Raw genomic sequence first — 21,571 nt, forward strand, 5'->3', positions numbered from 1 at the left:
AACAAAGACAAAATCAAGAAAAATATTCCTAAGACCCTCTCTGAGCTATGGATAAGATGCTCCCTGCAATAAAGGTGTAGTATTGGCCAGGTAAGGACGCCCAGTTGCCAACACTGCAGCCTCCTACCCACTTCATTTGCAATCTGCAATTAAGCACTGGGATACTGTATCTTTAACTGGTGAACAGGCACAGAAAACACACAGATGCTCCTACTTCATCCGATTGCTTCTCCTTTTGGCTTCACTGTCATCCAGCAGTGAAGAGAGGATCTGGTAGGCCTGCGGCTGCTGCGGTCCTCCACGTTTGATCTTGATGCTGGTTCGCAGAGGGGAGCCCGGGATCACATCTTGTCCAGAGCCTGGCTCAATGGAAGACAAAGAGTCTGTAAGGAGAGAAAGTCACGGGAGAGCGCTATTTAAAAGGGGAGGCTATGGAAAGAGTAAATGGGCCCTTCTGAATGATACCTCTTCTGGAAGAAATGTCGTCCCTCCTGTTGTCTTTCCATCCAGCAAGCAATTGTGGAGCTACGTTTGCTGCCATCACACTATTCCTGTATTAGGTCTTTTCCCTCATCTCTGTCTAAACTCTTTGGGGTAAATACTCTTACTGCACATGGCCCAGCAGGTCCTGTGCTCATTTGTAATTCCATTTATAAAGCACAGTTCTTTTATCGATTATAATTTTGCCTGGGCTATAGCTGCTACTCAGCATTGCCCACAGACTCCTGTTATTGAAGGGTGAGGCCAAGTGGTCACTGGGAAGTGATGCTCCTGGGGTTTAAGTACCATTTCACTCCTCGAGGCACTGAAAAGATTGAACAAAAGGATTGATCCACCCTAGGCTGCAGCCAAATTAGTAATAAAGCTGGGAATAAATATTAGCTGTCCATTCTCCCAGCATGCCTCATCCTAACATACACCTCCTCTTCCTACAGCGTCCTGCCCTACAAAGCTAAATATACATTTGCCTATGGCCACCCTTCCATTTTCCCAGCCGTCAGCAACAGATGTTGATAACTCAATGCTGCCTCATCATTTTTAATGCCCCAGTTTCTTCTTCCTTTTCCCTTCAGAGATGGACGTTTGCTTGTTTCCCTGCCAAGAGCCCAATCTCACAAGCCAGACACCCAGCCTTGGTTTGATCCCACAAGGCAGCATTTCTGTTTCAAGTGAGTGTTTGGCTGCCGGAGGATTTGTGCTGTGTTTGCTGGAAGTAAACACTGCCAAACAATTTGGGCTTTCGTGTGTCCTGCTGGGCTGCTCTCTGCAGTTTGCTAGGCCAGATAATCTCAAACTGCCCTCCCCTTGCAGAGAATAGGTTTGTTTGCTGGTATGTTTTGCCTTGTTGCTTGGGTGGCTGTGGTTTTGGAAACCACACTGATTGTTAAGTTTCTTGGGAAAATGAGAGCATGCGATTGGCATTTCTGCGTGGGTCTCTAAAGCTGGGCTGAGTTGGGCTGCCCAGGAACCTGTGGTAAAATCCTTAACACCTACGGTGGGAACATGACCAGAGAGTTGGTGCTGGGTGATTTAAACCTGTGTGGTGCCTTTCAGTGCAAGGAGGTCTGTACTCAAGGATATTCTGTTTTGTTATTTTATGTCTTTTGCTGTTGTTTTTTTTTTAACCGTATACACAAAAAGGGATGAACATAACTGCACAAGGAAAAAACGCCTGACTTTCCAAGTTCTCTTTCTAAACAGTATTTTTGTAGGGCCTAAAATATGTCTTAAGTTAAAGAATGGGACTATCTCAAAAGCACAGAGTAAAAATATAATTATCTATACTGTTATTGGATAAAAAAGAAACTATTTATATAAAGTCAGACAATATAGGTGTTTAAATATGGCCTTAACTACATTGTACAATTAAAAGCCATACTTTTTTGCTGATGCAGTTAAACTGGTCTAGAAGTATACACGGGTATAACTAACTCACCTGCATCCCAAGCAATAACAGAAAATACATTTATGTCAGTAAAAATGGTTTGCCAAAATGACCGTTTCAAAGTAACAGCAGCATATGCCTCGTTGCTGCTGTATTGCCAAGCAGACAATGTATAAAATATATAAACTAGGCAGTTCTGCAGGGGCAAAGTTGTGTGAATCCCCCAGTCTAAGCCCTAGTGTTTATACAAGCTTCCTGAAGGGCTGACATTTTGCTTTATACTAGTATAAATGAAGGTACAAAGTAAAAGATAATGGAGGCCCAGGCCCTGGGTCCTGTAAGTACCCTGAACTGTGCTTATGGACTGGATTCCCCTTCCCCTCTTGCCTGGAGAACATACTGGCTGGGCACGGATTCCTGCCTAGGTAATCTAGTGGGCGTATTCCCAGTACCTCCACCATCTCAAAGCAAAGAAGCATAAAAACATCTCTTCCTGCCCTCAGTGTACAAGATCCAATGAAAAGATGAAGCAAACTGGGATTAATGCAGAGGTAAGGTCAGGGTGACTGTGGTTAAATCATGGGTTTGTGATTCATGATTTCCCAAAAAACTTAAGCTGTTGCTGCCTACTGCTTCTGGAAATAGCACTTTGGGCCTCTAAAAGACACATGTCCATTGAACAATGAAGAGCAGTGCTGAGACCTAAGCCAGTTCAGCCGTGTAACGGAGCACCATGCACTGACACTGTTTCAGCTTTGAAGTTCCCAGCAGCATTTTCATTTTAGCACTGTGCTGGCTCCAGAAGGAGCTTGTGGGCTCTTGAAGCATGCTGCCTTACTGCACAGTAATAGATGCACTTTAAGTCACTTGCTTAGGAACTGCTGGACATTTTAGCTATTTAGCATTTTCATAGGCTAAACCAATATCCAAAGGCCACTTCATAATAAAAGTGGATGTCAACCTGAAGGAAGGCGTGAGCAGCTTGCTTTACAAGTGAGGCTAGGAATGAGGTGCCATGTGTCAAGGAGAAAACAAGAAAGAAAAGTGCTATGGGACTTGGTTAAAAAAATGCTCATCTCAGTGCCAAGGAACAGGCTTGCTTCTTACAGGCTGGGATAGTAGATCTAAACAACATTTTGCCTCTACTGTGTTTCTGAAAGGGGAGAAATTGGCACAGCAACTTTTGGCAGCTGTGAGAGAACTGATCCTCAAGTACACCAAAGGGAGAAGTCTGATCTGTGACAACTGCACAAGCCCATCCTCTGGTTAAGGGAAGAAAACACTCATTAAGGGATGATGCCACACCCTGTACCAGTGATGGCAAATAGCCTCAACAGAAAACTTAAAATCTATCTGAACAAAGAACATGTAAGACTTCCTCTAAATCTGATTGTGAATAGGCTTTATGTAAGTTATAATCACAAGACATTCAGGGATCACTGGTTTTCAGGGTAACGTGTAGCACTGTTTGGGCTTTCTCTGTAAAATACAGTGCTCCACAAGGCAAGGGCCTCAGTGGTGTTAAAGTCACTTGGAAGACGCTATTAAAAGGATTAAATGATCTGGCCTAAAGACTTGAACAAGCAGCTCCCTGGGAAGCTGCTAGATGATCTGTGCCACATGGCTTGAGCTGCTGCTCGTGACTTGGCTTTCTGAATTGTAATAAAAATTATTGTGGGGGTCATTTCACCTGCTACTGTAAAGCCAGAGTAACTAGTGCAGTTGGTGGAAGCTCTAGGTCCTCAACAGTTCTGAGCATCCTTTAAGCCATGTTGGGTACATAGTTTTGAAAACCCAGCTTAAATGGATACTAGATAGAGAGTTTAGGAGACTGGGAGGATGTTTAACCATCAAGCAGCTGCCCAAACAGAGCTCCTTGTTGTCTAGAAATGAAAACCTTAGCGATGCTTACCATGAATTCCTATCATGTGCTCAAGAATTAATACCCTCTCAGCTAAAATCTTCAGAGCTTCTCGAAGTTGTTGAACACCTTCCCCCTGCAAGAAGGAAAAGAAACCCAACATTGGTATATGTTGCAGGTAGGCTTCTTGTTCATAACGTTGCCTCCATAATGTCAAACTATGCAGTGTGAATTTTTAAAAAGATGTAAAAGGGGAGATAAGCTGTAAGGGTTTTAAGTAGGAATGCAGGAGAAATCCCTATTTAAAGAAAAAAATCCTCAGTTATACCCCATGTTTGCAGAGCCTCTGACCCAAAGCCAAGCCTTTCAGTTTGGTTCCTGCTTCTGCACTGGGCCAAACCCAGGGTGTATATTCCTGTCAAAACTTTATAATGTAATGCTTATTTTAAGAACTATGCTGAACGACCTGGAGAACAGGTTTTGCTCTCATCTGACATTTACTTTGAACATCAGTGAGTTCCCTGGGCTTTCTCTTTGTTGGTACACCAGGAAACTGGGACAATGTGGCTAGCACCATCTTGTTGCTCCCTTATAAACTAGAGCAGTGGCATGCAAGCCCATCCTGATGGGCTTCACGCTGCCTCTCACGGAGCTCCTAGCTGGGTCACATGCTGCCTGAAGCCTGTCCACATACTTTCATGTACACTCAAGCTGTAGTTTGTTGCCCTCATTGCCTTAGACATGGGCTTGAAGGGACAGATAGATGTTGGGAAGTATTTTAGGGTGGGAGAGCAGAGATGTGAGAATTCCAACTGTCTCTCTGAACATGCAGTTTGATCTCTTCTTGGAATCTGTCCCTGACCTTGTGGGAGGGACAGCGGGGGTGTAATTCCCTACCTTGTAGCAGCTCTGTGTGGCAGAACAACCACTGGGGACTGAGGAGGTGTTCAGAGAGCATGGTGAGAAGTGCAGCTGGCAATGTGGCCAAGGAAACCTCAAAGACCAGGATTTCTAGCATGTTTTAAGATCAAACCCAAGGTTCAAATTATCTCTTGCTCTGCACTTTTAACTGTGGACAGGACCCTTGCCCTCCACAAAGCAGCATGCCAAAGGGAGTATGGTTGAAGCACAGTAAAGAGACAAAAATGAAAGTAAAACAACAGTAGAAATCATGCTTACATCAGCACCTTTGTCACCTTCCTCACCCTTCTTGCCTGGTTCACCCTAAAACAGAAAAGAAACAGAAATTTGTTTTTCATGTGACTGAAGATCCTGTCCAGGATCATTTGCATCCCTTCCCTCCAAAGGAACAAATTAAAGGCAGAAGGGTTTCACCAGCAGAAAACAAGCTGACCGTCTGACAATTCACACCAAAGGCTAAAGTGCTCTCATGAACTCCGTCCTGGCTCCCACCAGCTTCCCAGGAGGTCATCACCATTTCTAACACTCATGAACTTGGCCAGGAGTGGCCAAGCTGCAGGAGGGGCTGGTTGCCATGGCCTGGGCCCACAACAAGACTATATACATCTCATGAAGGTCCCAACGAACAATGCTTTTATCTCACACTGAGCTAAAAATACTGTTCCCCTCCCCCTAACATGGACACGTTTATCTTTGATTTAGAACATAAAATCCTCCATTCTGCTTTCATTAATTAGTCACATCACTTTCTGCCTCTGAAGATGCTCATTAAGGTTTTCTTGAACAAAGATCCCTATGTGCTGTGAACATTGGTCTGATGTTCCCCCCTAACCAGGAAGTTCATGCATTTCTCAAAGAACAGATGACACGGAGAGATTAAACCACAAGCTAAACATAAAACAAGGGAAAGGTCTAACAAACTGGTGAATAAAATAGATTGGAAATGCCTGGGCTCCTCAAACCTGTTGGACACCCCTGAGATACTTGGAAAGCAGGGGTAGGTATGGGAGGAAGGACTGAAGAAAAGGTTGTGTGAATCATACAAAACGAAGAGGTGGAATTAAGGAAGCGAGAAGAGAAACCTCCCAGAGGACCAAGGACCTCTCTGGATGCTGCCAGACAAAAAAAAAAAAAAAAAAAAAACAAAAAAACAACTTGCTCCACTAGCACACTTTCAGCCAACCTTCATCTCCACTGGTTTGTTTGCACCCTAGCCATATATGCTAGTGCAGACATCTCCTGCGTGTATCTGTTCAGGTATTGCCAAGAAATCATTTGGAGACATCTCAATCTCATGAAAGGGTTTCCAGTTCAGCTTGGCAGACCAAGGTGCAAGAGGGAGTTGAGAGCAGCTGCTATACTTTGGGCTGTTTAACAGTGCCCACCTTTCAGCTCTGGTAGTGCCAGGAACCTCACAGGGCAGGAATCATAGAATCATAGAATGCTTTGGGTTGGAAGGGACCTTTAGAGGTCATCTAGCCCAACCCCCCTGCCATGAGCAGGGACAGCTTTAACTACATCAGGTTGCTCAGAGCCCCATCCAACCTGACCTTGAATGTTTCTAGGGATGGGGCCTCCACTGCCTCTCTGGGCAACCTGTTCCAGTGCTTGACCACCCTCATTGTAAAAAATTTTTCTTATGTCTAGTCTAAATCTATTCTTCTTTAGTTTAAATCCATTATTCCTTGTCCTGTCACAACAGGCCTTGCTAAAAAGATTCGCCCCATCCTTCCTGTAGGCCCCCTTTAAGTACTGGAAGGTCGCAATAAGGTCTCCTCGCAGCCTTCTCTTCTCCAGGCTGAACGACCCCAACTCTCTCAGCCTGGCCTCATAGAAGAGGTGCTCCAGCCCTCGGATCATTTTTGTGGCCCTCTTCTAGACCCGCTCCAACAGGTCCATGTCCTTCTTGTGCTGAGGGCCCCAGAGCTGGATGCTCACTCCAGGTGAGGTCTCACCAGAGCAGAGGGACAGAATCCCCTCCCTCGACCTGCTGGCCACGCTTCTTTTGATGCAGCCCAGGATACGGTTGGCCTTTCTGGGCTGCAAGCGCACATTGCCGGCTCATGTCCAGCTTTTCATCCACCAGTACCCCCAAGTCCTTCTCCGCAGGGCTGCTCTCAATCCCTTCATCCCCCAGCCTGTATTGATATTGGGGGTTGCACCGTCCCAGGTGCAGGACCTTGCATTTGGCCTTGTTGAACCTCATGAGGCTCACACAGGCCCACCTCTCCAGCTTGTCCAGGTCCCTTTGGATGACATCTCGTCCTCCTGGCGTGTCAACCGCACCACTCAGCTTGGTGTCATCTGCAAACTTGCTGAGGGTGCACTCGATCCCGCTGTCTATGTCATTGATGAAGATCTTAAATAGCACCAAAGGAAGAGGGCTTCTGTCTGCCAAGGTCTGGCTAGAGGGGATGTGCAAGCAAAGCGCATCTCTGTTGGCGTGACGTCTTCCTGATGACGGTATTTCAGCACTATGCTTAACATGCAGGAAGACTGTGTTTCATTTGCAGAGGAATACGTTAAGGTGAGGTTGCCTATTGAACAAATGTCTAAGCTGGAGACAATTGACCTAAGCATTGCATCTGAGAGAGCTGGTTGAACCAGCTGCAGTCCAGCTAAGTGGTATTTATGGTGCTAGGCAGGCACCAAACCGATCTGAGTCTTGCACACACCCGCAAGTACATCACTTACAGGAAATCCCTTAATGCCCCTCTCTCCAGTCAGACCTGCTTGCCCCTGTTGGAAATAAAGTAAGTGTCATTAAGAGATATTTTTCCATTTGACAAGAACATAGTGTAATTTTTACTAGTGGAATTAAAACGGCTTAATGAAAAACCTTACGCTTGGGATCATATGAAAAAAAAAATTCCTTTCCCTTGACATTATCACTTAGAGACAGCAAGAGGGGGTCATGGTTTTCTGTCAAGTATCAGCTCCAAATCCCATCACACTTTGGGGAAGTTTGGTTCAATACAGAGCTACTCAGCTCAGTACTCTCTCAGTAAGACGATTAGCAATGTTTTGAACTTTACAGCAGTCAGTTACATTATACCAGGAAGGAATTTGGCTGGAGATTTGTTTCTTACAAAGATACTGCATTCTTCTCCCTAGTAAAACTGATGGGCTGATGCTGCCCCAGACAGCAAACAGAGCCCAGGACTCCCAGAGAGCACTGATTTAATCTGCCTCCTGCTCCATACACACATCCCTGCGTTAACCCCAGCAGCTACTGATTAAAACACAGGTACAATATTTTGGTTGGTTTGTTTCTTTTTCCTGCTGTGCTAATTTTCACATTGTTCTCAGTAAGGTTTTCTAGGTTGGGTTTTTGTTGTTGTTGTTGTTTTAAACAGAAACATTTTGAAATGGTACGTGTTGGTTTGGGGTGGAATGAAATGCCATTGAACTGAGCATCTTTTTTCCCCCTGTTTTCCTCTGCAGTGTTGGTTTCCCACCCCGGAGCATGCTGGGGCAGGGCAGAATCCCTGACCAGAAGAACAGTTATAGATTATTTCATGAGAAAGCAGGAGCTGGGGAAGAAGCAGCAAAATTTAAAAGCATCTTTAAAAATCCATTGATGAAACAGCCACATATTTAACCTGGCTCTCCTCCCCTAGACATACACAGAAACAAACCCATCCTTGTTTCCTCCCCCAAAAACTACCTAGCTGGTGGCAGCTTTTTGTAGCATTTGCCAGAAAGGGAGAGCTGCTTTGTTACTGCGTCCATCAAACTGCTGCTTTGTATATAAAAAAAAAAATGGGCCTTGGGCATCTAAAAAACATTACTATGGAGAGTAGTCAGCACTAGACAAAGGCCCATATCGACATGAAGAGTGCTGGGAGGAAGGCCCAATTTGTCAGGTGCTCTGAGCATCTTCAAAGGGAAATACTTGGATTCTGCACTGGAGGGAGTAAGGCCTGTGAAAAAGCACAGGCAAGTGGCAAACCACGGAGAGGAGACAACAACACACTCAAAACACATAAACAGACTGTTCTCTGTGTCCAGGGGGAACAGGAAAGGATGTTATCAGCTTAAAGGGGATCAAAGGATATTTAGGCTGGATGTTAGAAATATCTTTTATCCCAGGCCCTCACTAGATGCACCTCTGAAGACTGCCTGAAGGTGATGTGGTGCATCCCTCGCTGGCACTGTTTAAGAATAAGATGAACAGAGGCTGATCGTGAGCGGCACACATATAGATGTGCCATCCAGGGGATGCGCTCAGACTGCTTCAGGTCCCTTCTACATCTGTTCTCTCTGACATTAAGGAGGAAGAATGTATAATAACATTTTCTCAAATCTCGATAGTGTAAACCCTCCTCTGCTTTTCTTTGCAGCTGCACAGCTCCTCCACTCTGTTTAAAGCTAGCTTTAATTTGTATCCACCAAACCCAGAATTGCAGCATGTAGTTGTCAAAACCAGCATTCAAATCCACACTCACAAAAGACAAAAAGCACACAGAACATCCTACAGAAATTCTGCCAGAAAAAGCAATCGGCTTCACTTTCCACACTAACAGAGGAAGGACGGGAAATAGAATTTATTTTTTCTATTTAGCAAGGCATTCTGATATTTGAAAAAATCTCGTTTGTCCCCAGCCTAGAAGGAGAGTTACAATTCTGAATATCTAATAAGGAGGGAACAAAATCAAAGTCTAAAGGATTTGTCTGTACTGAATGGACATAGTGCAACAAAGCTTTTGTTTTAAACTAAGTGTAGTCTTAGCAATATGGTCAACCATGAACAAAAGCAAAATGTGAAGTGAATCATTGAGGAAGAGCTCTTATCAGTTTCCTGGATGGAAACTTGACACTTTGCCATATACATGCCTTTTTTTTTTTAAACTGAAGATTAACATTTAATGGTGATGAGCTGTAGTCGGTAACCTGTGCTGAAATCTCATCAGTTAAGGTTTTGCTCTCTATCAGAATCTTAAATTCTAGTCTGAGAAATACATCAATCTGTAATCTATTAGTAAAGCCAATACGTGCCCAAAGTGGCTGATCTACACAAAGAAACTGTTATTAAAGAAATTACTAACGGTCACTTAAAATGGTCTCTGTGTTTCAGGGAGCTGCAAGTGATTTCTTACGTAAGAACAGGGACTGAGCACCCAAAACAATGTGCAAAGATACTAAAATAGAATGGATCTTTTTAAAAGCATATGATATCCATCCTCAGATATCTTCTGCTCCTTGATGTGAAGTGCCTCAGGAGGGAATGAAACAAACCACCTGGACTTGCTTTCCTTGCACACTGTCTGGGCAGAAGAACATAGTTTAAGTCTGTTATTGGTTATTCTCATGAATTTGGGAAGTCATCAAATTGGAGTTAACCAATTTGCATTTGTCTTTCTTAGCTGTTTCAGACATCCCTCTGTCTTTTGCATTGGAAGAGTGAGCAGAAGTCAAGAAGAGGGGATGCTGTCACATGGGGGAAGCATGTCATCTACAGCCACCCATTTACAGGCAGTGATCTCCACATTCACCTCCATCTATGTGATGGTAGAAATGGCACTTGGAAGAAAACAGAACTTGTTTCCTACAGCTGTGGCACGAGGCTGTGTCAATGCAGTCACCACTGCAGATGTCCATCATTTTAGAGGTACCAACCAATATTTTGCTCTTTATCTTTCTTCCTTCCTTTGGCCCTGCTCCACACCAGGGTCTTAGTGATGGTCCACAGTCCATCTGTGCCCACTTCTACATTTTGCAGATCTAATTGCTGAATGATCCTCCACCACGTACTACATTCTCAAATGATTTTGTGCTCCTAGTGTCTCTCAGAGGAGATTTCAAAGACCACAGCCTTTTGGAGAGTGAGCTGAACAGAAGGAGCTGAAGGCCTAAATGCCACTTTGAAACCCTTCCCGGTGCTTGAATGCTGGACTGGGAACCTGACACATTTATATCCTTGTTAGATTTTTCGCTGGTATTTCCTAAACTTCACCAGTTTGCAAATAACATACAAACAGCCCTTCTATCTATGTTCAGTTATTAGCACCTGACAACCCATCAAGGACTGAGGTATAGCACATAAACATATTAAGAACATAATTTCAATATTCTGAATATATTAAGAATGTCATTTGACCTGGGGAATGGCTTTGGTTCAGGAAAGTCTGATGAACTTTTACTGCCTTATTGCCACAGAAGGAAGAGTTCAGTTAGACCACCCAAAATACTCCACGCAAAAGAGCTTTGGTTAACAGAAGAAAGTTGGTCTCCACAAGCCTTTATATACCATGTATTTGCCACCTGAGTCTCTTTAGGGAACACCAGACTTTGCAAGCAATTCAACCCTTGATCTGTACAGTAAACCATCATCTTTGTTCTTGCAGAAGACCTAGAAACTCTGCATTTAGAATTGTTCATGGCTGTAGTCCCACAGAATTTGAAAGACCTATGTTGTATATAATTTCTGAGGCATCACCCCAGATGTTGCTGGGAATCTCTCTGTGTGTGTAAAACCTTACTCTCTCTCCTCGGTCTCCTTTGGAGCCTTTTGGACCAGGTTGTCCTGGAGAGCCTGGTAAGCCCTAGAAGAGATGCAGAACAAGAAGGAATTAATTTCTACTGTGCATCCTTTGTGTATGTGTAGTGAATACATTTCCCAGTGATCCTCAGACCCTGAAAACCTCATACACCTATTAAGCAATTGGGCTGGATTCTCTTTTACCCTCAAGCAACAACAATGGAAGCTCTGTTTGCAGATATCCTGAGACCTTAGTTTCTGCATATCCCTCTGTTTGGGTCTTTTAATGCACTACAGGCTACTGGTGTAACATTTTTTAAGGGGTCAGTATGGCAGGATGGTTCTTGTTCTCAGTTACCAAGAATAAATTAATACACAAATAGTAAGGTTAGCTTAAAAATCCCCACTACTTTCCCCCTCTTTATAATTGCCTCAGTGGGTGGCATGAGTAAGCATACATACCTGGAAATTAATTGGATTGTGCAGTGGAAATTATTTTGAAGCTATTCACTCACCCTAATAAACAATTTTCAAATTAAGCCCAATCTCTACTAATAATTTTGCTCCCTGGGTTGAATAAATCTATAAAGCAGTCACCAACGGATAAGAAGGGCATAGTCTCCAGATTTCTACTAATTGAACTGCTTTGCAGAAATCGATTCAAATTCTTAACTTATCCACCCAGCGAAGCCACAGCTATAAACCAGACAGGGAGAGAACAATATTGTTTGTTTATATTCAGTATGTCAGCTCCCCATGACCATATACAAGATGCTTTTTTCCACCTCAAATGACTTGAACATCGCCTTGGAGACTGCAGCAAATGAGACTACTGCTCCACCGCTGGTGATTTAAGCCAACCAGCTTAACAACAGCCCCCAGAAACCCCCACCTCTCAGCGTCCAGAGAAACGGGCTTTTGAGGCACAGCTGCAAGGAGCCTCAATGTCTGGTTAAGTGCCCCAGTGCCCCAACAAGATTGAGCATTAGTGTTTTAAGAGTCTAAAGGAGGAGCAGTCTCCTAGTTTCAGCTGGGAGGCAGCAATGTTCACCATTAACATGTTTCTCCTTGCCTGCAGTCAGCCCTACCAGCTCACCACCAAGCTGGCACAGTGACCTGGCCTCCAGCTTAGCTACGTCTTCCCTGGGCCCACAAAAGATTCAGAAACTCAGGCCTGATTTAGGAGGTTAGCTAGGGCTGCCAAACAAGGTGGGGAACCAACCAGACTTGGCCCCATGTCAAACATGCAGCATGTGTCCATAAGCATCCTTTGCTCTTGACAGCTCTCAACAGTGACTTTCAGTGTGTGATTACATGGGGACACTCAAGAACACTGAATTCCACAAATCTGTTGTTAAAAAAAAAAAAAAAGATTTATAATGTGTGCTGCATGTGAAAAAGCCAGACTCTACTACAGAACCTATTTATGAATTGTGAATTACCTTATATTTAATCACGTTAAACTGCATCTGTCATTTTGCTGCCAAAGTTCCCACTGTGTTCATATCTATCTGGAGTTTCTCATTGTTCTCCAGAGCATTCACTAATTGAAATGATTCTACTACACTGGCAAACTTTCATTAACCTGCTGTCCATTGCTTCTTCAAACTGATTAATAAATACATAGTAAAAAAAAAAATCTAATTTCTAGTAATTCCAACCCTCTTCTTATCAGGATCTAAGTTTCATCCCTTTGCTAAGTTCCTTAACATTTCTCTCTGTCTGTGCTCTTCAGTCACTTTTATCTCTTCAGTCATGTTAGGTTCCTTTGAAATATTTGATGCTACTGGTTTACCTCCACATTAAGTAATACTCTTCCCAAAAATTGGAGTCCCTTTGTATCAGCCAGCCAGGCAGTTCACTATTCATCATGACTTCACTTCTTTCTATTTAACCGTCTTTTTCCATCTATGTGAGTACTTTGCCCTACTCCTACCATAAATTCTTTTGAGTGAGTTTATCATACCCCATTATTACCTCCCCCCTCCACAATTTTTGTATTGATAAATAATCAAACTGATGGGAATTTGTGATATTTTTTTTCTTGAACAGAAAGTGCTATTTCTCAAAAGCTAGGCTTAACAAATTCACTTTGGTGAATTGGTGAACTCACATTGATGCATTTTTGTTCTTTTTACGTGTTCCACAGGAAACACAGTATTTTTCTATCTGTGTTAGTAAAGCCCATGTCAAATCCTTTGCATGAACTCAGACCACAGTGAAATGTTTTGACACAGCAACAGCAAAATGTGTTGTTATGATTAAGGGAAAAATCTGGAAAGCACAAGCATTTCAATGTCTCAGCACAATTCAGAATGAAAAAAAGGTATTAAAATCACAGAATTTCATGGGGAACAAAACATCATATCTAAGACTTATAAACTACTCTCTCTCTCTGTGCGATGAGAAGATGTTTCGGACCTAACCCCTGACTCTGCCCCTCAGCCCCAAAGCACTAAAGCGCCTTACTTGTGATCCAGGGACTCCGATAGGTCCTGGTGGCCCTTTGGGTCCTGATGCGCCTGGTGGCCCTGGTGGGAATCATCATTTGAGACAATTTTAAGGAGACTTAGAAGGCTGGACCCTAAATTCCAAATACATGCACTTCCTTTCATTGTTCTGCTTAGTCTCTCAATGGGTAAGAGCCGTTCATCAATCACAGGACTACAGCATAAGCACTTCACACACTGGCTTACTGGATACCCACATCCTGACATAATATGTCCCTGTGCCCTAGGGAAGATGTTAGAGCTCTGGGAGGAAAAAAAGGTGAAAATAGGCAGGAAGGATGTCAGTAACATGCTGCATTTCCATTGTTTAAAATGAGAACTTTTGAGAAAACTTAAACTAGATCCATGAAACAGCTGTATCGGAGCAAGATACTACAGCTGCTGTTTCTGAAACAGTCTCGTAGGTGGAAAGGGAAGTCCACAAGCTTGCTATGGTCCATCTCTCTAGTGTTGTCAGAAAGTCGATGATGAACCTGAAGGAGATGGGGTTTGGACATAGCCAGCATGAGAGTCTGACTGTGGCAAAGCAAAACTTTCCCTTGTTCTTTGCTCACTCCAGTGCCAATAATTTTTTTTTAAAGTCTGTACCAGAGAAGAGCCTGCTTCCAGGACAAGTTAAACACTGTCTAAACAGGTCAACTTGTTTTACACAGTCACTTAACAGATTCATTCCTTTTGGAAAAATAATTATATCTCAACAGTAGCTGTTAAATTATACCTGCAAATGGGAGACAGGATATTTGCTTAGTCTGAACTTAGCAATACTCCTCTCTGCTTTAGTTGTCACAACCCTTGACATGAAACAATGTGGACATTATACACAAAGTACAGCTGAATCAGCCTCAATCATTAATGCACCATACAAATGCTTAAGTCAAAGAATAAAGGAATTGAAGGATAAATGAAAGGCTCTCATAATGAAAGGAAAAGCCTTTTCTGCAACTAATGGGAGTTCACTCCTAAATATGCATCATACAGGGAAGTGCTGATGTTTGCAGAAATACTATCATTTAAGCCACCCTCAGCACAGAGAAAAAGACGACTTGCCACTGAATTTTCATCTCAGATTCTGATTTCAGTTATACTGGTGAAAACCTGGAATAGCTCAAACCAGCTCCAAAGTCCGCATACACAACACAGAGCAGCAGGCCCGATCCTGCTCAGTGGAGCTCTACAGTGACAGGACAGGACAGATCAGAACAACTCTGCTCTCATAAAGGAATTCACTGGACAACGCATTCTTAAAGACAGTCTTTAATTATTCCCTTCTCAAGATGTGTTCTGCCAAAGGTAAAACAATCTGCCACTATCAACAGATAAGAAACCTGGTGACTTCTTGCCACCCTTCCCGCTCCTGGACCCACTGCTCTACTGCCCTTCCAATGAGGGGACCACTTGCTTTCCCTGCAGGCATCCCACAGACCACTCCAGTCTCCATCAGAAAGTTCTTTTGCTCATCTTCCCATCATTACAGGTTTGCAGCTCAACTGAGTTTATTACCTGGTGGCCCAACGGGGCCCGGGGCTCCCCGTGGTCCTGGCAGGCCAGCCATGATGGTGTCTATGACGGTGGAAGCCAGCTGGGGTTCTCCATCTGTGTTGAAGAGCAGAGCAGTTAGTGTCCCTGTAGCAAGAGCTGCCCAGTTCCAGCAGGCAGAACTTCTCTCCAAAATCCTTTGGCGCCTGTTGCTGGCCAAGGGCAGGCAGTGCTTCAGGATGCAAAATTTGGGCTCTTGGAGCAATTACCCTTTGGTCTCTTAAGGGCACAGGCTGCATCCCCCAGACCTGCAGAGCTGCTCATCCTGCCTCTAACCCCAGAAAAGCTGTCTTTTCTGTCAAAAAATTGTTGTTCCTGCACACCTATATAATCCTACCTTTGAATGCCAAAGCAGATTAAGAGTACAGCAATAACTGACCCAAAATTTGCCATCTCCATGACACATCTGGCTACCTGAGAAATCAGACGTGGATTTGAGCTTCCTCCTGTACAGCATCAGTGAACTGTCAAGCCAATCTGGCAGTCTAGCGTATCCCCACCAACCCAGCAAGCTCACCCGGCCATCAAAGTGGTGGTGGGAGATACCCTGAGGTCTGGGATGCAGGAAGGCCCAGGGAGAGGGTGTGCTCTGCCCCCTCCACACATTCAGGAAACTCACTTGCCATTTAGGATTATTTTAGGTGTTCAACTGGCCAGCTTGGGCAGGTCCACTGAGTTCTGGGAAACAGATGGAAATGGGAGTAGAGCAGGGAAGGGAAAGGCATCAGCAGGAACTAGAGGAGTTTTGTGCTTTTGCACATCTTTCTTAGCCCTCTCCTGTTAGGAATAAAAATCAGCTGCCTGTAGCTGCCCCCATCTTCCCTCATACATGAACCAATAGGCTTACCACTTCAGGTGGTGACTGAATAGAAAAAAAACCAGAACTACATATAAAAAAGCAACCCTTATTATTTTTTGCAATTCCAAAACCATATTCAACAACCCTATTCCCTATGGACCTGTACTGTAGCATAGTAGTAGTCTCAGGGGGTACCTATATGGCATATACCTATCTTTCATCTGAGTATCCCACAATGCTATTTGACAGTTGTGGAAACCTAGGAGAAAAAAATTCCATGACTGACCAAGACACTGACAAGGTCACAAAGCAAGGAATGGAACACCCATGTGCTAATGCTGCTAAGATTTGCAGTCCACTGTCCAGACCAGTGCTATAGGACCAACTGCATATTTCCTGTTGCATTTAACCTGAATGAATATGCTGGCTCCTGATCATTGGGCTAGTAACCCCTCTGAAAAGTCCACATTTGCCATAGCTGGAGGCCACCATGCAGCAATAATGTCCCTCTCCTCCTGCCCCACAACCTCAAACTTACCGATGTTTCCTTTCACCCATCCCTTTAATACATTACAGTAGAATTCAGGGGAACCCTTTGCAGGTGTAAAAGACTGCAAGCATCTCACTGCTATATTGACATAAATATCAAGTGACACCAGGAAGATCAGTAGGGTGTTTGTTTACTCGGCAGAGTCCAGCCCAAAGGACATCATAAGGTGAAAACTCCAGAAATGTTAGCAGATGCATTATGAAGCCTTTTCACCTTCTGGAGCATTGGCAATGATAGAGAGAACTTTCAAGCTAGTTGTCTGAAAGCCGTTCCTAGGGAAAACTGTGAAATCTCTTTAACTGCCAAGGATGACAGTATATCTCTGCAATGCCTTCCTGGCAGCAGAACAGCACAAGATCTAACCCAGATCCCTCTGAGAACCAAATTTTGTGCCTAAAGCCTGAATGCAAACAGGTATTTCTTTGACTATTACTTCTAACCCCATCCATCTTCCCTTCTTCACAGCCCTGAAACAAAACAACTGAGACTGTTTTCATGTTCAGAAGGAAGAGTACCCAAGTGAACTGTGTAATCCAATTAATTTGAGTTTTATTTGACCATGTCAAAATCCATCATGGCTTGGGAGTAAGATGAAATTGGGAAATGAGCATTGAATAGCAGTGAAGGCATTAACAATTGCAGAGCCTTTTGTTTTTAAGGAACAAGTGGTCACCAAAATCAAATGCACATCCACTGAGAGGGGGAGAGGATGGGCTGCAAACAGCCAGGATTTCATTACTGCTGGAGGTAAGCCAGGGATAAAGATTTGGGTTACAAAACATTCCAGCTAAATGGTATATTATTATGATGACAGTTACTCCCACAAATCCACCTATCCTGATATTTGACTCAAAGTTATTTATGAAAGGTGATTCCATAATTGTGACACAGAAGAGAGCTCTGCTCAACAGCCCTTGAGCTCAGTAGCTCCTGATTTGGCCTCTGCAGCATAGGAGTATGGACATGCAGAAAATCTAGAGCGGCTCCTTCCTCAGCTGCCGGGCCAGGCAAAACTCACTCAGATCAAGGTTTCCTTCCAGGCTGAGCTCTGAATGAAACACACTGTGATTGAAATGGGATTGAAGTGTGTTAAAACACAACTATCACATTTTTTAAGGGACTCTCTCCATATTCCCATAAAGCAGCAGGAAGAACTCATATCTCCTTATAAACTCCCTTGTCCTATAAAAAGGGGGACATTCTGGGGCTCACTGCAGCTGAAGGTTGTTACAGCAGCCACAAAATAGATCCAGCAACAAATGGTAGCAGGAATCTTCCCTTTTCAGCCATCTCCTGTGCTGACCCAGGCTCTGTCGGACTCAAAGGCTGCATTTTGTTTCAGTGCTTCTGGATATACCAAAGCACAAGGCAGACAACTGTCTGCCTCATTTGAGAAGACCTTGATACACAATTTGCTCCAGGAGCTTTCCAACTCCCAGCCAAGCCAAGAGGAAGAGCGCAACCAGTCTGACCTGGGCAGATATGAGAACCTATGTTCTCTGGAAGAGAGCACAAGTATCCTGCAAAAAAGGGGAAACCTGAAACAGCACGGAAATGCCCTGAATAAGGCAGTGAAACTTGCCCAGCCAGCGTGGCAAGGCATCTCAGAGGTACAGGCATAAACATCTTTGAAAGCAATCGGTATGGTTTTCTAAATCAAATGCCGTTCCCTTCCTCCTCTCTTTCCCCTTTGTTTCCTCTGCTCTGTTCTCCCTTCCTCAGGAAGGGCTATGCATGGCAGCAGGCACTGGGATGTCAGTTCGCAAATTTCTGTTCTATGCTCTTTTTCACCGATGACTTGCTGGGCACACAGGAAAGCCTCCTGGGCCTTTGTTTCCCCTTGCTCTCCCTGCAAAATAGCTTAACATCATCTCATGTGTCCTTGGCAAACTGAAATCTTTGAGATGTAAAAAACCACAGCCCTCAACAGAGTGAAAGTTGCGTTCTTTTCTCTTTTCCCTCAAAATGGTCTTGGCTTTAGCACGAGAAAGAGGACTGAGCTGACTCTAGACCACATACCCGATCCACTCATTTTTAAGTGGCAGAGAAAGCAAGCGATCCTTGCAGCGGCAGCCTCAGCGGTGGGGTATGGCAGTTTAGCTTCTGGCCTACGTCTAATGTTTCTAAGGGATAAATTCCCCCATTATAGGCTTGATTTGTTGAGACAGGATGGAAATGAAGTAATCCTGTCTTAATTTCTTTCTGCTACCTGATCTAGAGGGAGACAACTGGGAACAATTTCTTTACCACAGCAGAGTGAAACTGTGAGAAAATATTTGTCTCCCCATTTTTGGCTTCTGCCTGCTGATAAACATTGCCAACAGGAATTTGTTGCGATTAATAAAGGCACATGCATTAACCATGTTCAGGCAGAATCAAACACTGGACTAATAATAATCATCTGATACAGCTTTCTCACATCTCTGTGGGTGCACATGCCCATTACCAGGAATATGCTTCCCTCTGCTGTCAGCAGCTGGAATCTTGTGTTTATAGTTTTCAGATGTGCTCCATTCAAAATAAATACATTTTTAAAAAATCTACTCAGGATTTAGAAGGCTAAGTTTTACTAGTTGTAGAGGATCAGCTTTCCACCAACCTGTGGCAAAATCAGCGAACACATAAGCAAAATGGTAAGTTTTGTAAGAAAATGGTCTTGATATTGCCGTAACTTTATAATGACCACATAGATAACCTATACTTGCAGTGAGACTTGTACTAAGAAAAACTTTTAAAACAAGGAAAATTGTCATAAAGTTTTGGGCTACTCCTTCTGCAAACCAAGAAATCCACCACAGGTATGGAGGAGAAGTACAGGGCTGCCCCAGGGATGTAACAGTCACCATTTACTCACGGTCCTCAAGTCCATGTGGGAGCCTGTTGCTGCCCAGTGTTGGCAGAGTTCATACAGATCTGCTTCCCATTTTGGGACAACACAGAGTTCACCCTTCTCACACATCAGCTGGGACAGCGATGTAATCAATACCTGATACACTTTTTAATTTATCCACTACTTTACAAGAAAGAGTTTAATTTAAAGGGTGGTTGGAGGGAGGGGGCAGCAGCAGTAACCAAACCATCCTTAAGGAATAAAAAAATTGAATGCAGAATGGCACCATTTGGTGTGATCCTGAAAAGCAGTGAGGTGACTGTCATGCAAAACTTTCTTGCTCATGACCACAGCAGCTCAATCTACATTTTGTGAAAATCTTAGCATTGAACCACAATTAATTTCATTCTGCCCATACGCTCTAAGTAACTGAACATGAAATTGAGCTGTTAAAATTCTTCCCAAATTAAAAATACATCTGTTCACTTTCGGGAAAAGGAGTCTTGGAGAGCAGAGTGGGTAGAAGGGAAAGGAGAGCTCTAGAAAACTGTCAGACACAGGGAGACTTACTAATCCTTGGCTGTAACTAATAGAACTGAGCTTTGAAGCTGGATGTGAGCAGAAGAGCTGGGGAAGAGGCACAGCTGAAGCCTGGGGGAGTGGAGATGGGAGACCCAACAGAACCGGGGCTCCAGGAGTTTACAAGCCAAGTGGAGATACAGGTGAGCTCTGCTTTATCATTATTAGATACCAGCTACACAAGACTGGACTGGAAGAATCACGCCCAAATTTAAGAGCACTCAGATAGAAGTGCATGATGTGCCTTTCCTAGAAAGCCTTTTCTTTCCATGCACAGCACAAAACAAATAAATACATTTTTAAATTACCATAGGCTCAAAGAAACCCTGACACCACCACCACCCCCCCCCAATTATAGGGAAGGGATAAATCACAGTCTTGGTCTGGGCTTTTGAGTCCGTAATTCTGTGTTTTATGTGGATGTAGGATAATATTGATGCACCAGAAACGCAGGTGGAAGATGCATCTGTGGGGGCAGGAAAAGAAACACATTTAACAGATGTCCTTGTTACGTTATATAATTTCACAGTTGCAAACCTTTGGTACTTACTCATTTCTGAGCAACCATGAGCACTGTAACACCGCAACAGCGGCACCAAGAGGTCTCTCAAGAGTGCAGTCTCATTGCACCAGCACCCAATTGGCCAGACGGCTATATTTCTCTACCCACTTGTCTCTCACGTGATGCTACCTGAGCTCTGTCATTTCACTAGAGATCCTCTTCTTCACAGTGGCTACTCATGATGGGCGCTTAAAGGACACCAAGTCGCCTCCTCAAAGCTATGATGACCCCAGAAAACCAGGCACAGGGAACAACCACAAATCCCCCAAACCCTGTTCTCACTGATGGTTTTAGAAGAGCAGTGACTTACTTCCTCATTTTGGAGAGGTGAACCCCTCTAGCTTCTAAGTCTTACATGTTTCATCTTGAACAGGAACTTCCAAGAGACCCACTCAATGGAGGCAGATTGTCTAGCTGCTCCCAGGGAAGGCAGGGCCCTGGCAGAGCCTGGCAGGGAGGTGGGAGGAAGAGCTGAGCTGCTCTGTGCCTGCCCACTCTGCTGACGTACCAGAAAAAAATGGGAATCAAGGAGGAAACTTACTTTCTTTTTCAGCTGTGGGCTGGAGTGAGTAGAGAACCCCTTGTTGGAAGGTAAGAGGGAGGCCTGGAGTGGCTGGTGGCCCTGGAGGACCTGGGGGACCTGGGATCCCAGTTTCTCCTGGAAGTCCTCTCGGTCCTTGAGGTCCCAACAGCCCTGTGCGGAGGCAGGAGAGGATGTGTTAGTGCATTTGAAGATGTACTTATGATGCTACCATGTAAAAAGGCAGTAAGAAGAAAAAGGATTTCTGTCCTGAACTGTAATTGTGGGAATTAGGGGTGTGGGGGTAAATAGGAACAGCTTCCCAATTTTTCATTATTTGCCTTTAGCACCTTCCCTTACAAAGCAGATAGCCTTACTTGGCTCAAAGGTGCTGCGAAGCTTGACTCCTGAAAGAGTAAAATCTCCCCCCTCCCTGAGGCTGAGCAAGAAACTAAAGGCAGCAAGGCATGAAGTCAAGCACCGCTCCTTCTGTTCCCCTCCATGTACACCTGTACGTCACCTTACTGCCAGAAAAGC

General features: G+C 44.0%; 1 protein-coding gene across 1 annotated transcript in view; it reads right to left on the minus strand.

The window, feature by feature from the left end:
- Nucleotides 1–210: 210 nt before the first annotated feature.
- The window catches only part of COL26A1 (collagen type XXVI alpha 1 chain), a 179,542-nt gene continuing 158,181 nt past the window's right edge, over nt 211–21,571 (minus strand). Inside the window, 8 exon segments of the mRNA XM_075719432.1 lie at nt 211–383; nt 3,798–3,882; nt 4,926–4,970; nt 7,362–7,406; nt 11,150–11,212; nt 13,618–13,679; nt 15,159–15,251; nt 21,056–21,208. Coding sequence (XP_075575547.1) covers nt 211–383; nt 3,798–3,882; nt 4,926–4,970; nt 7,362–7,406; nt 11,150–11,212; nt 13,618–13,679; nt 15,159–15,251; nt 21,056–21,208 — 719 coding nt within the window.

Source organism: Pelecanus crispus, chromosome 12 (genome assembly GCF_030463565.1).
Source record: "Pelecanus crispus isolate bPelCri1 chromosome 12, bPelCri1.pri, whole genome shotgun sequence".
NCBI classification, from domain to species: Eukaryota; Metazoa; Chordata; class Aves; order Pelecaniformes; family Pelecanidae; genus Pelecanus; species Pelecanus crispus.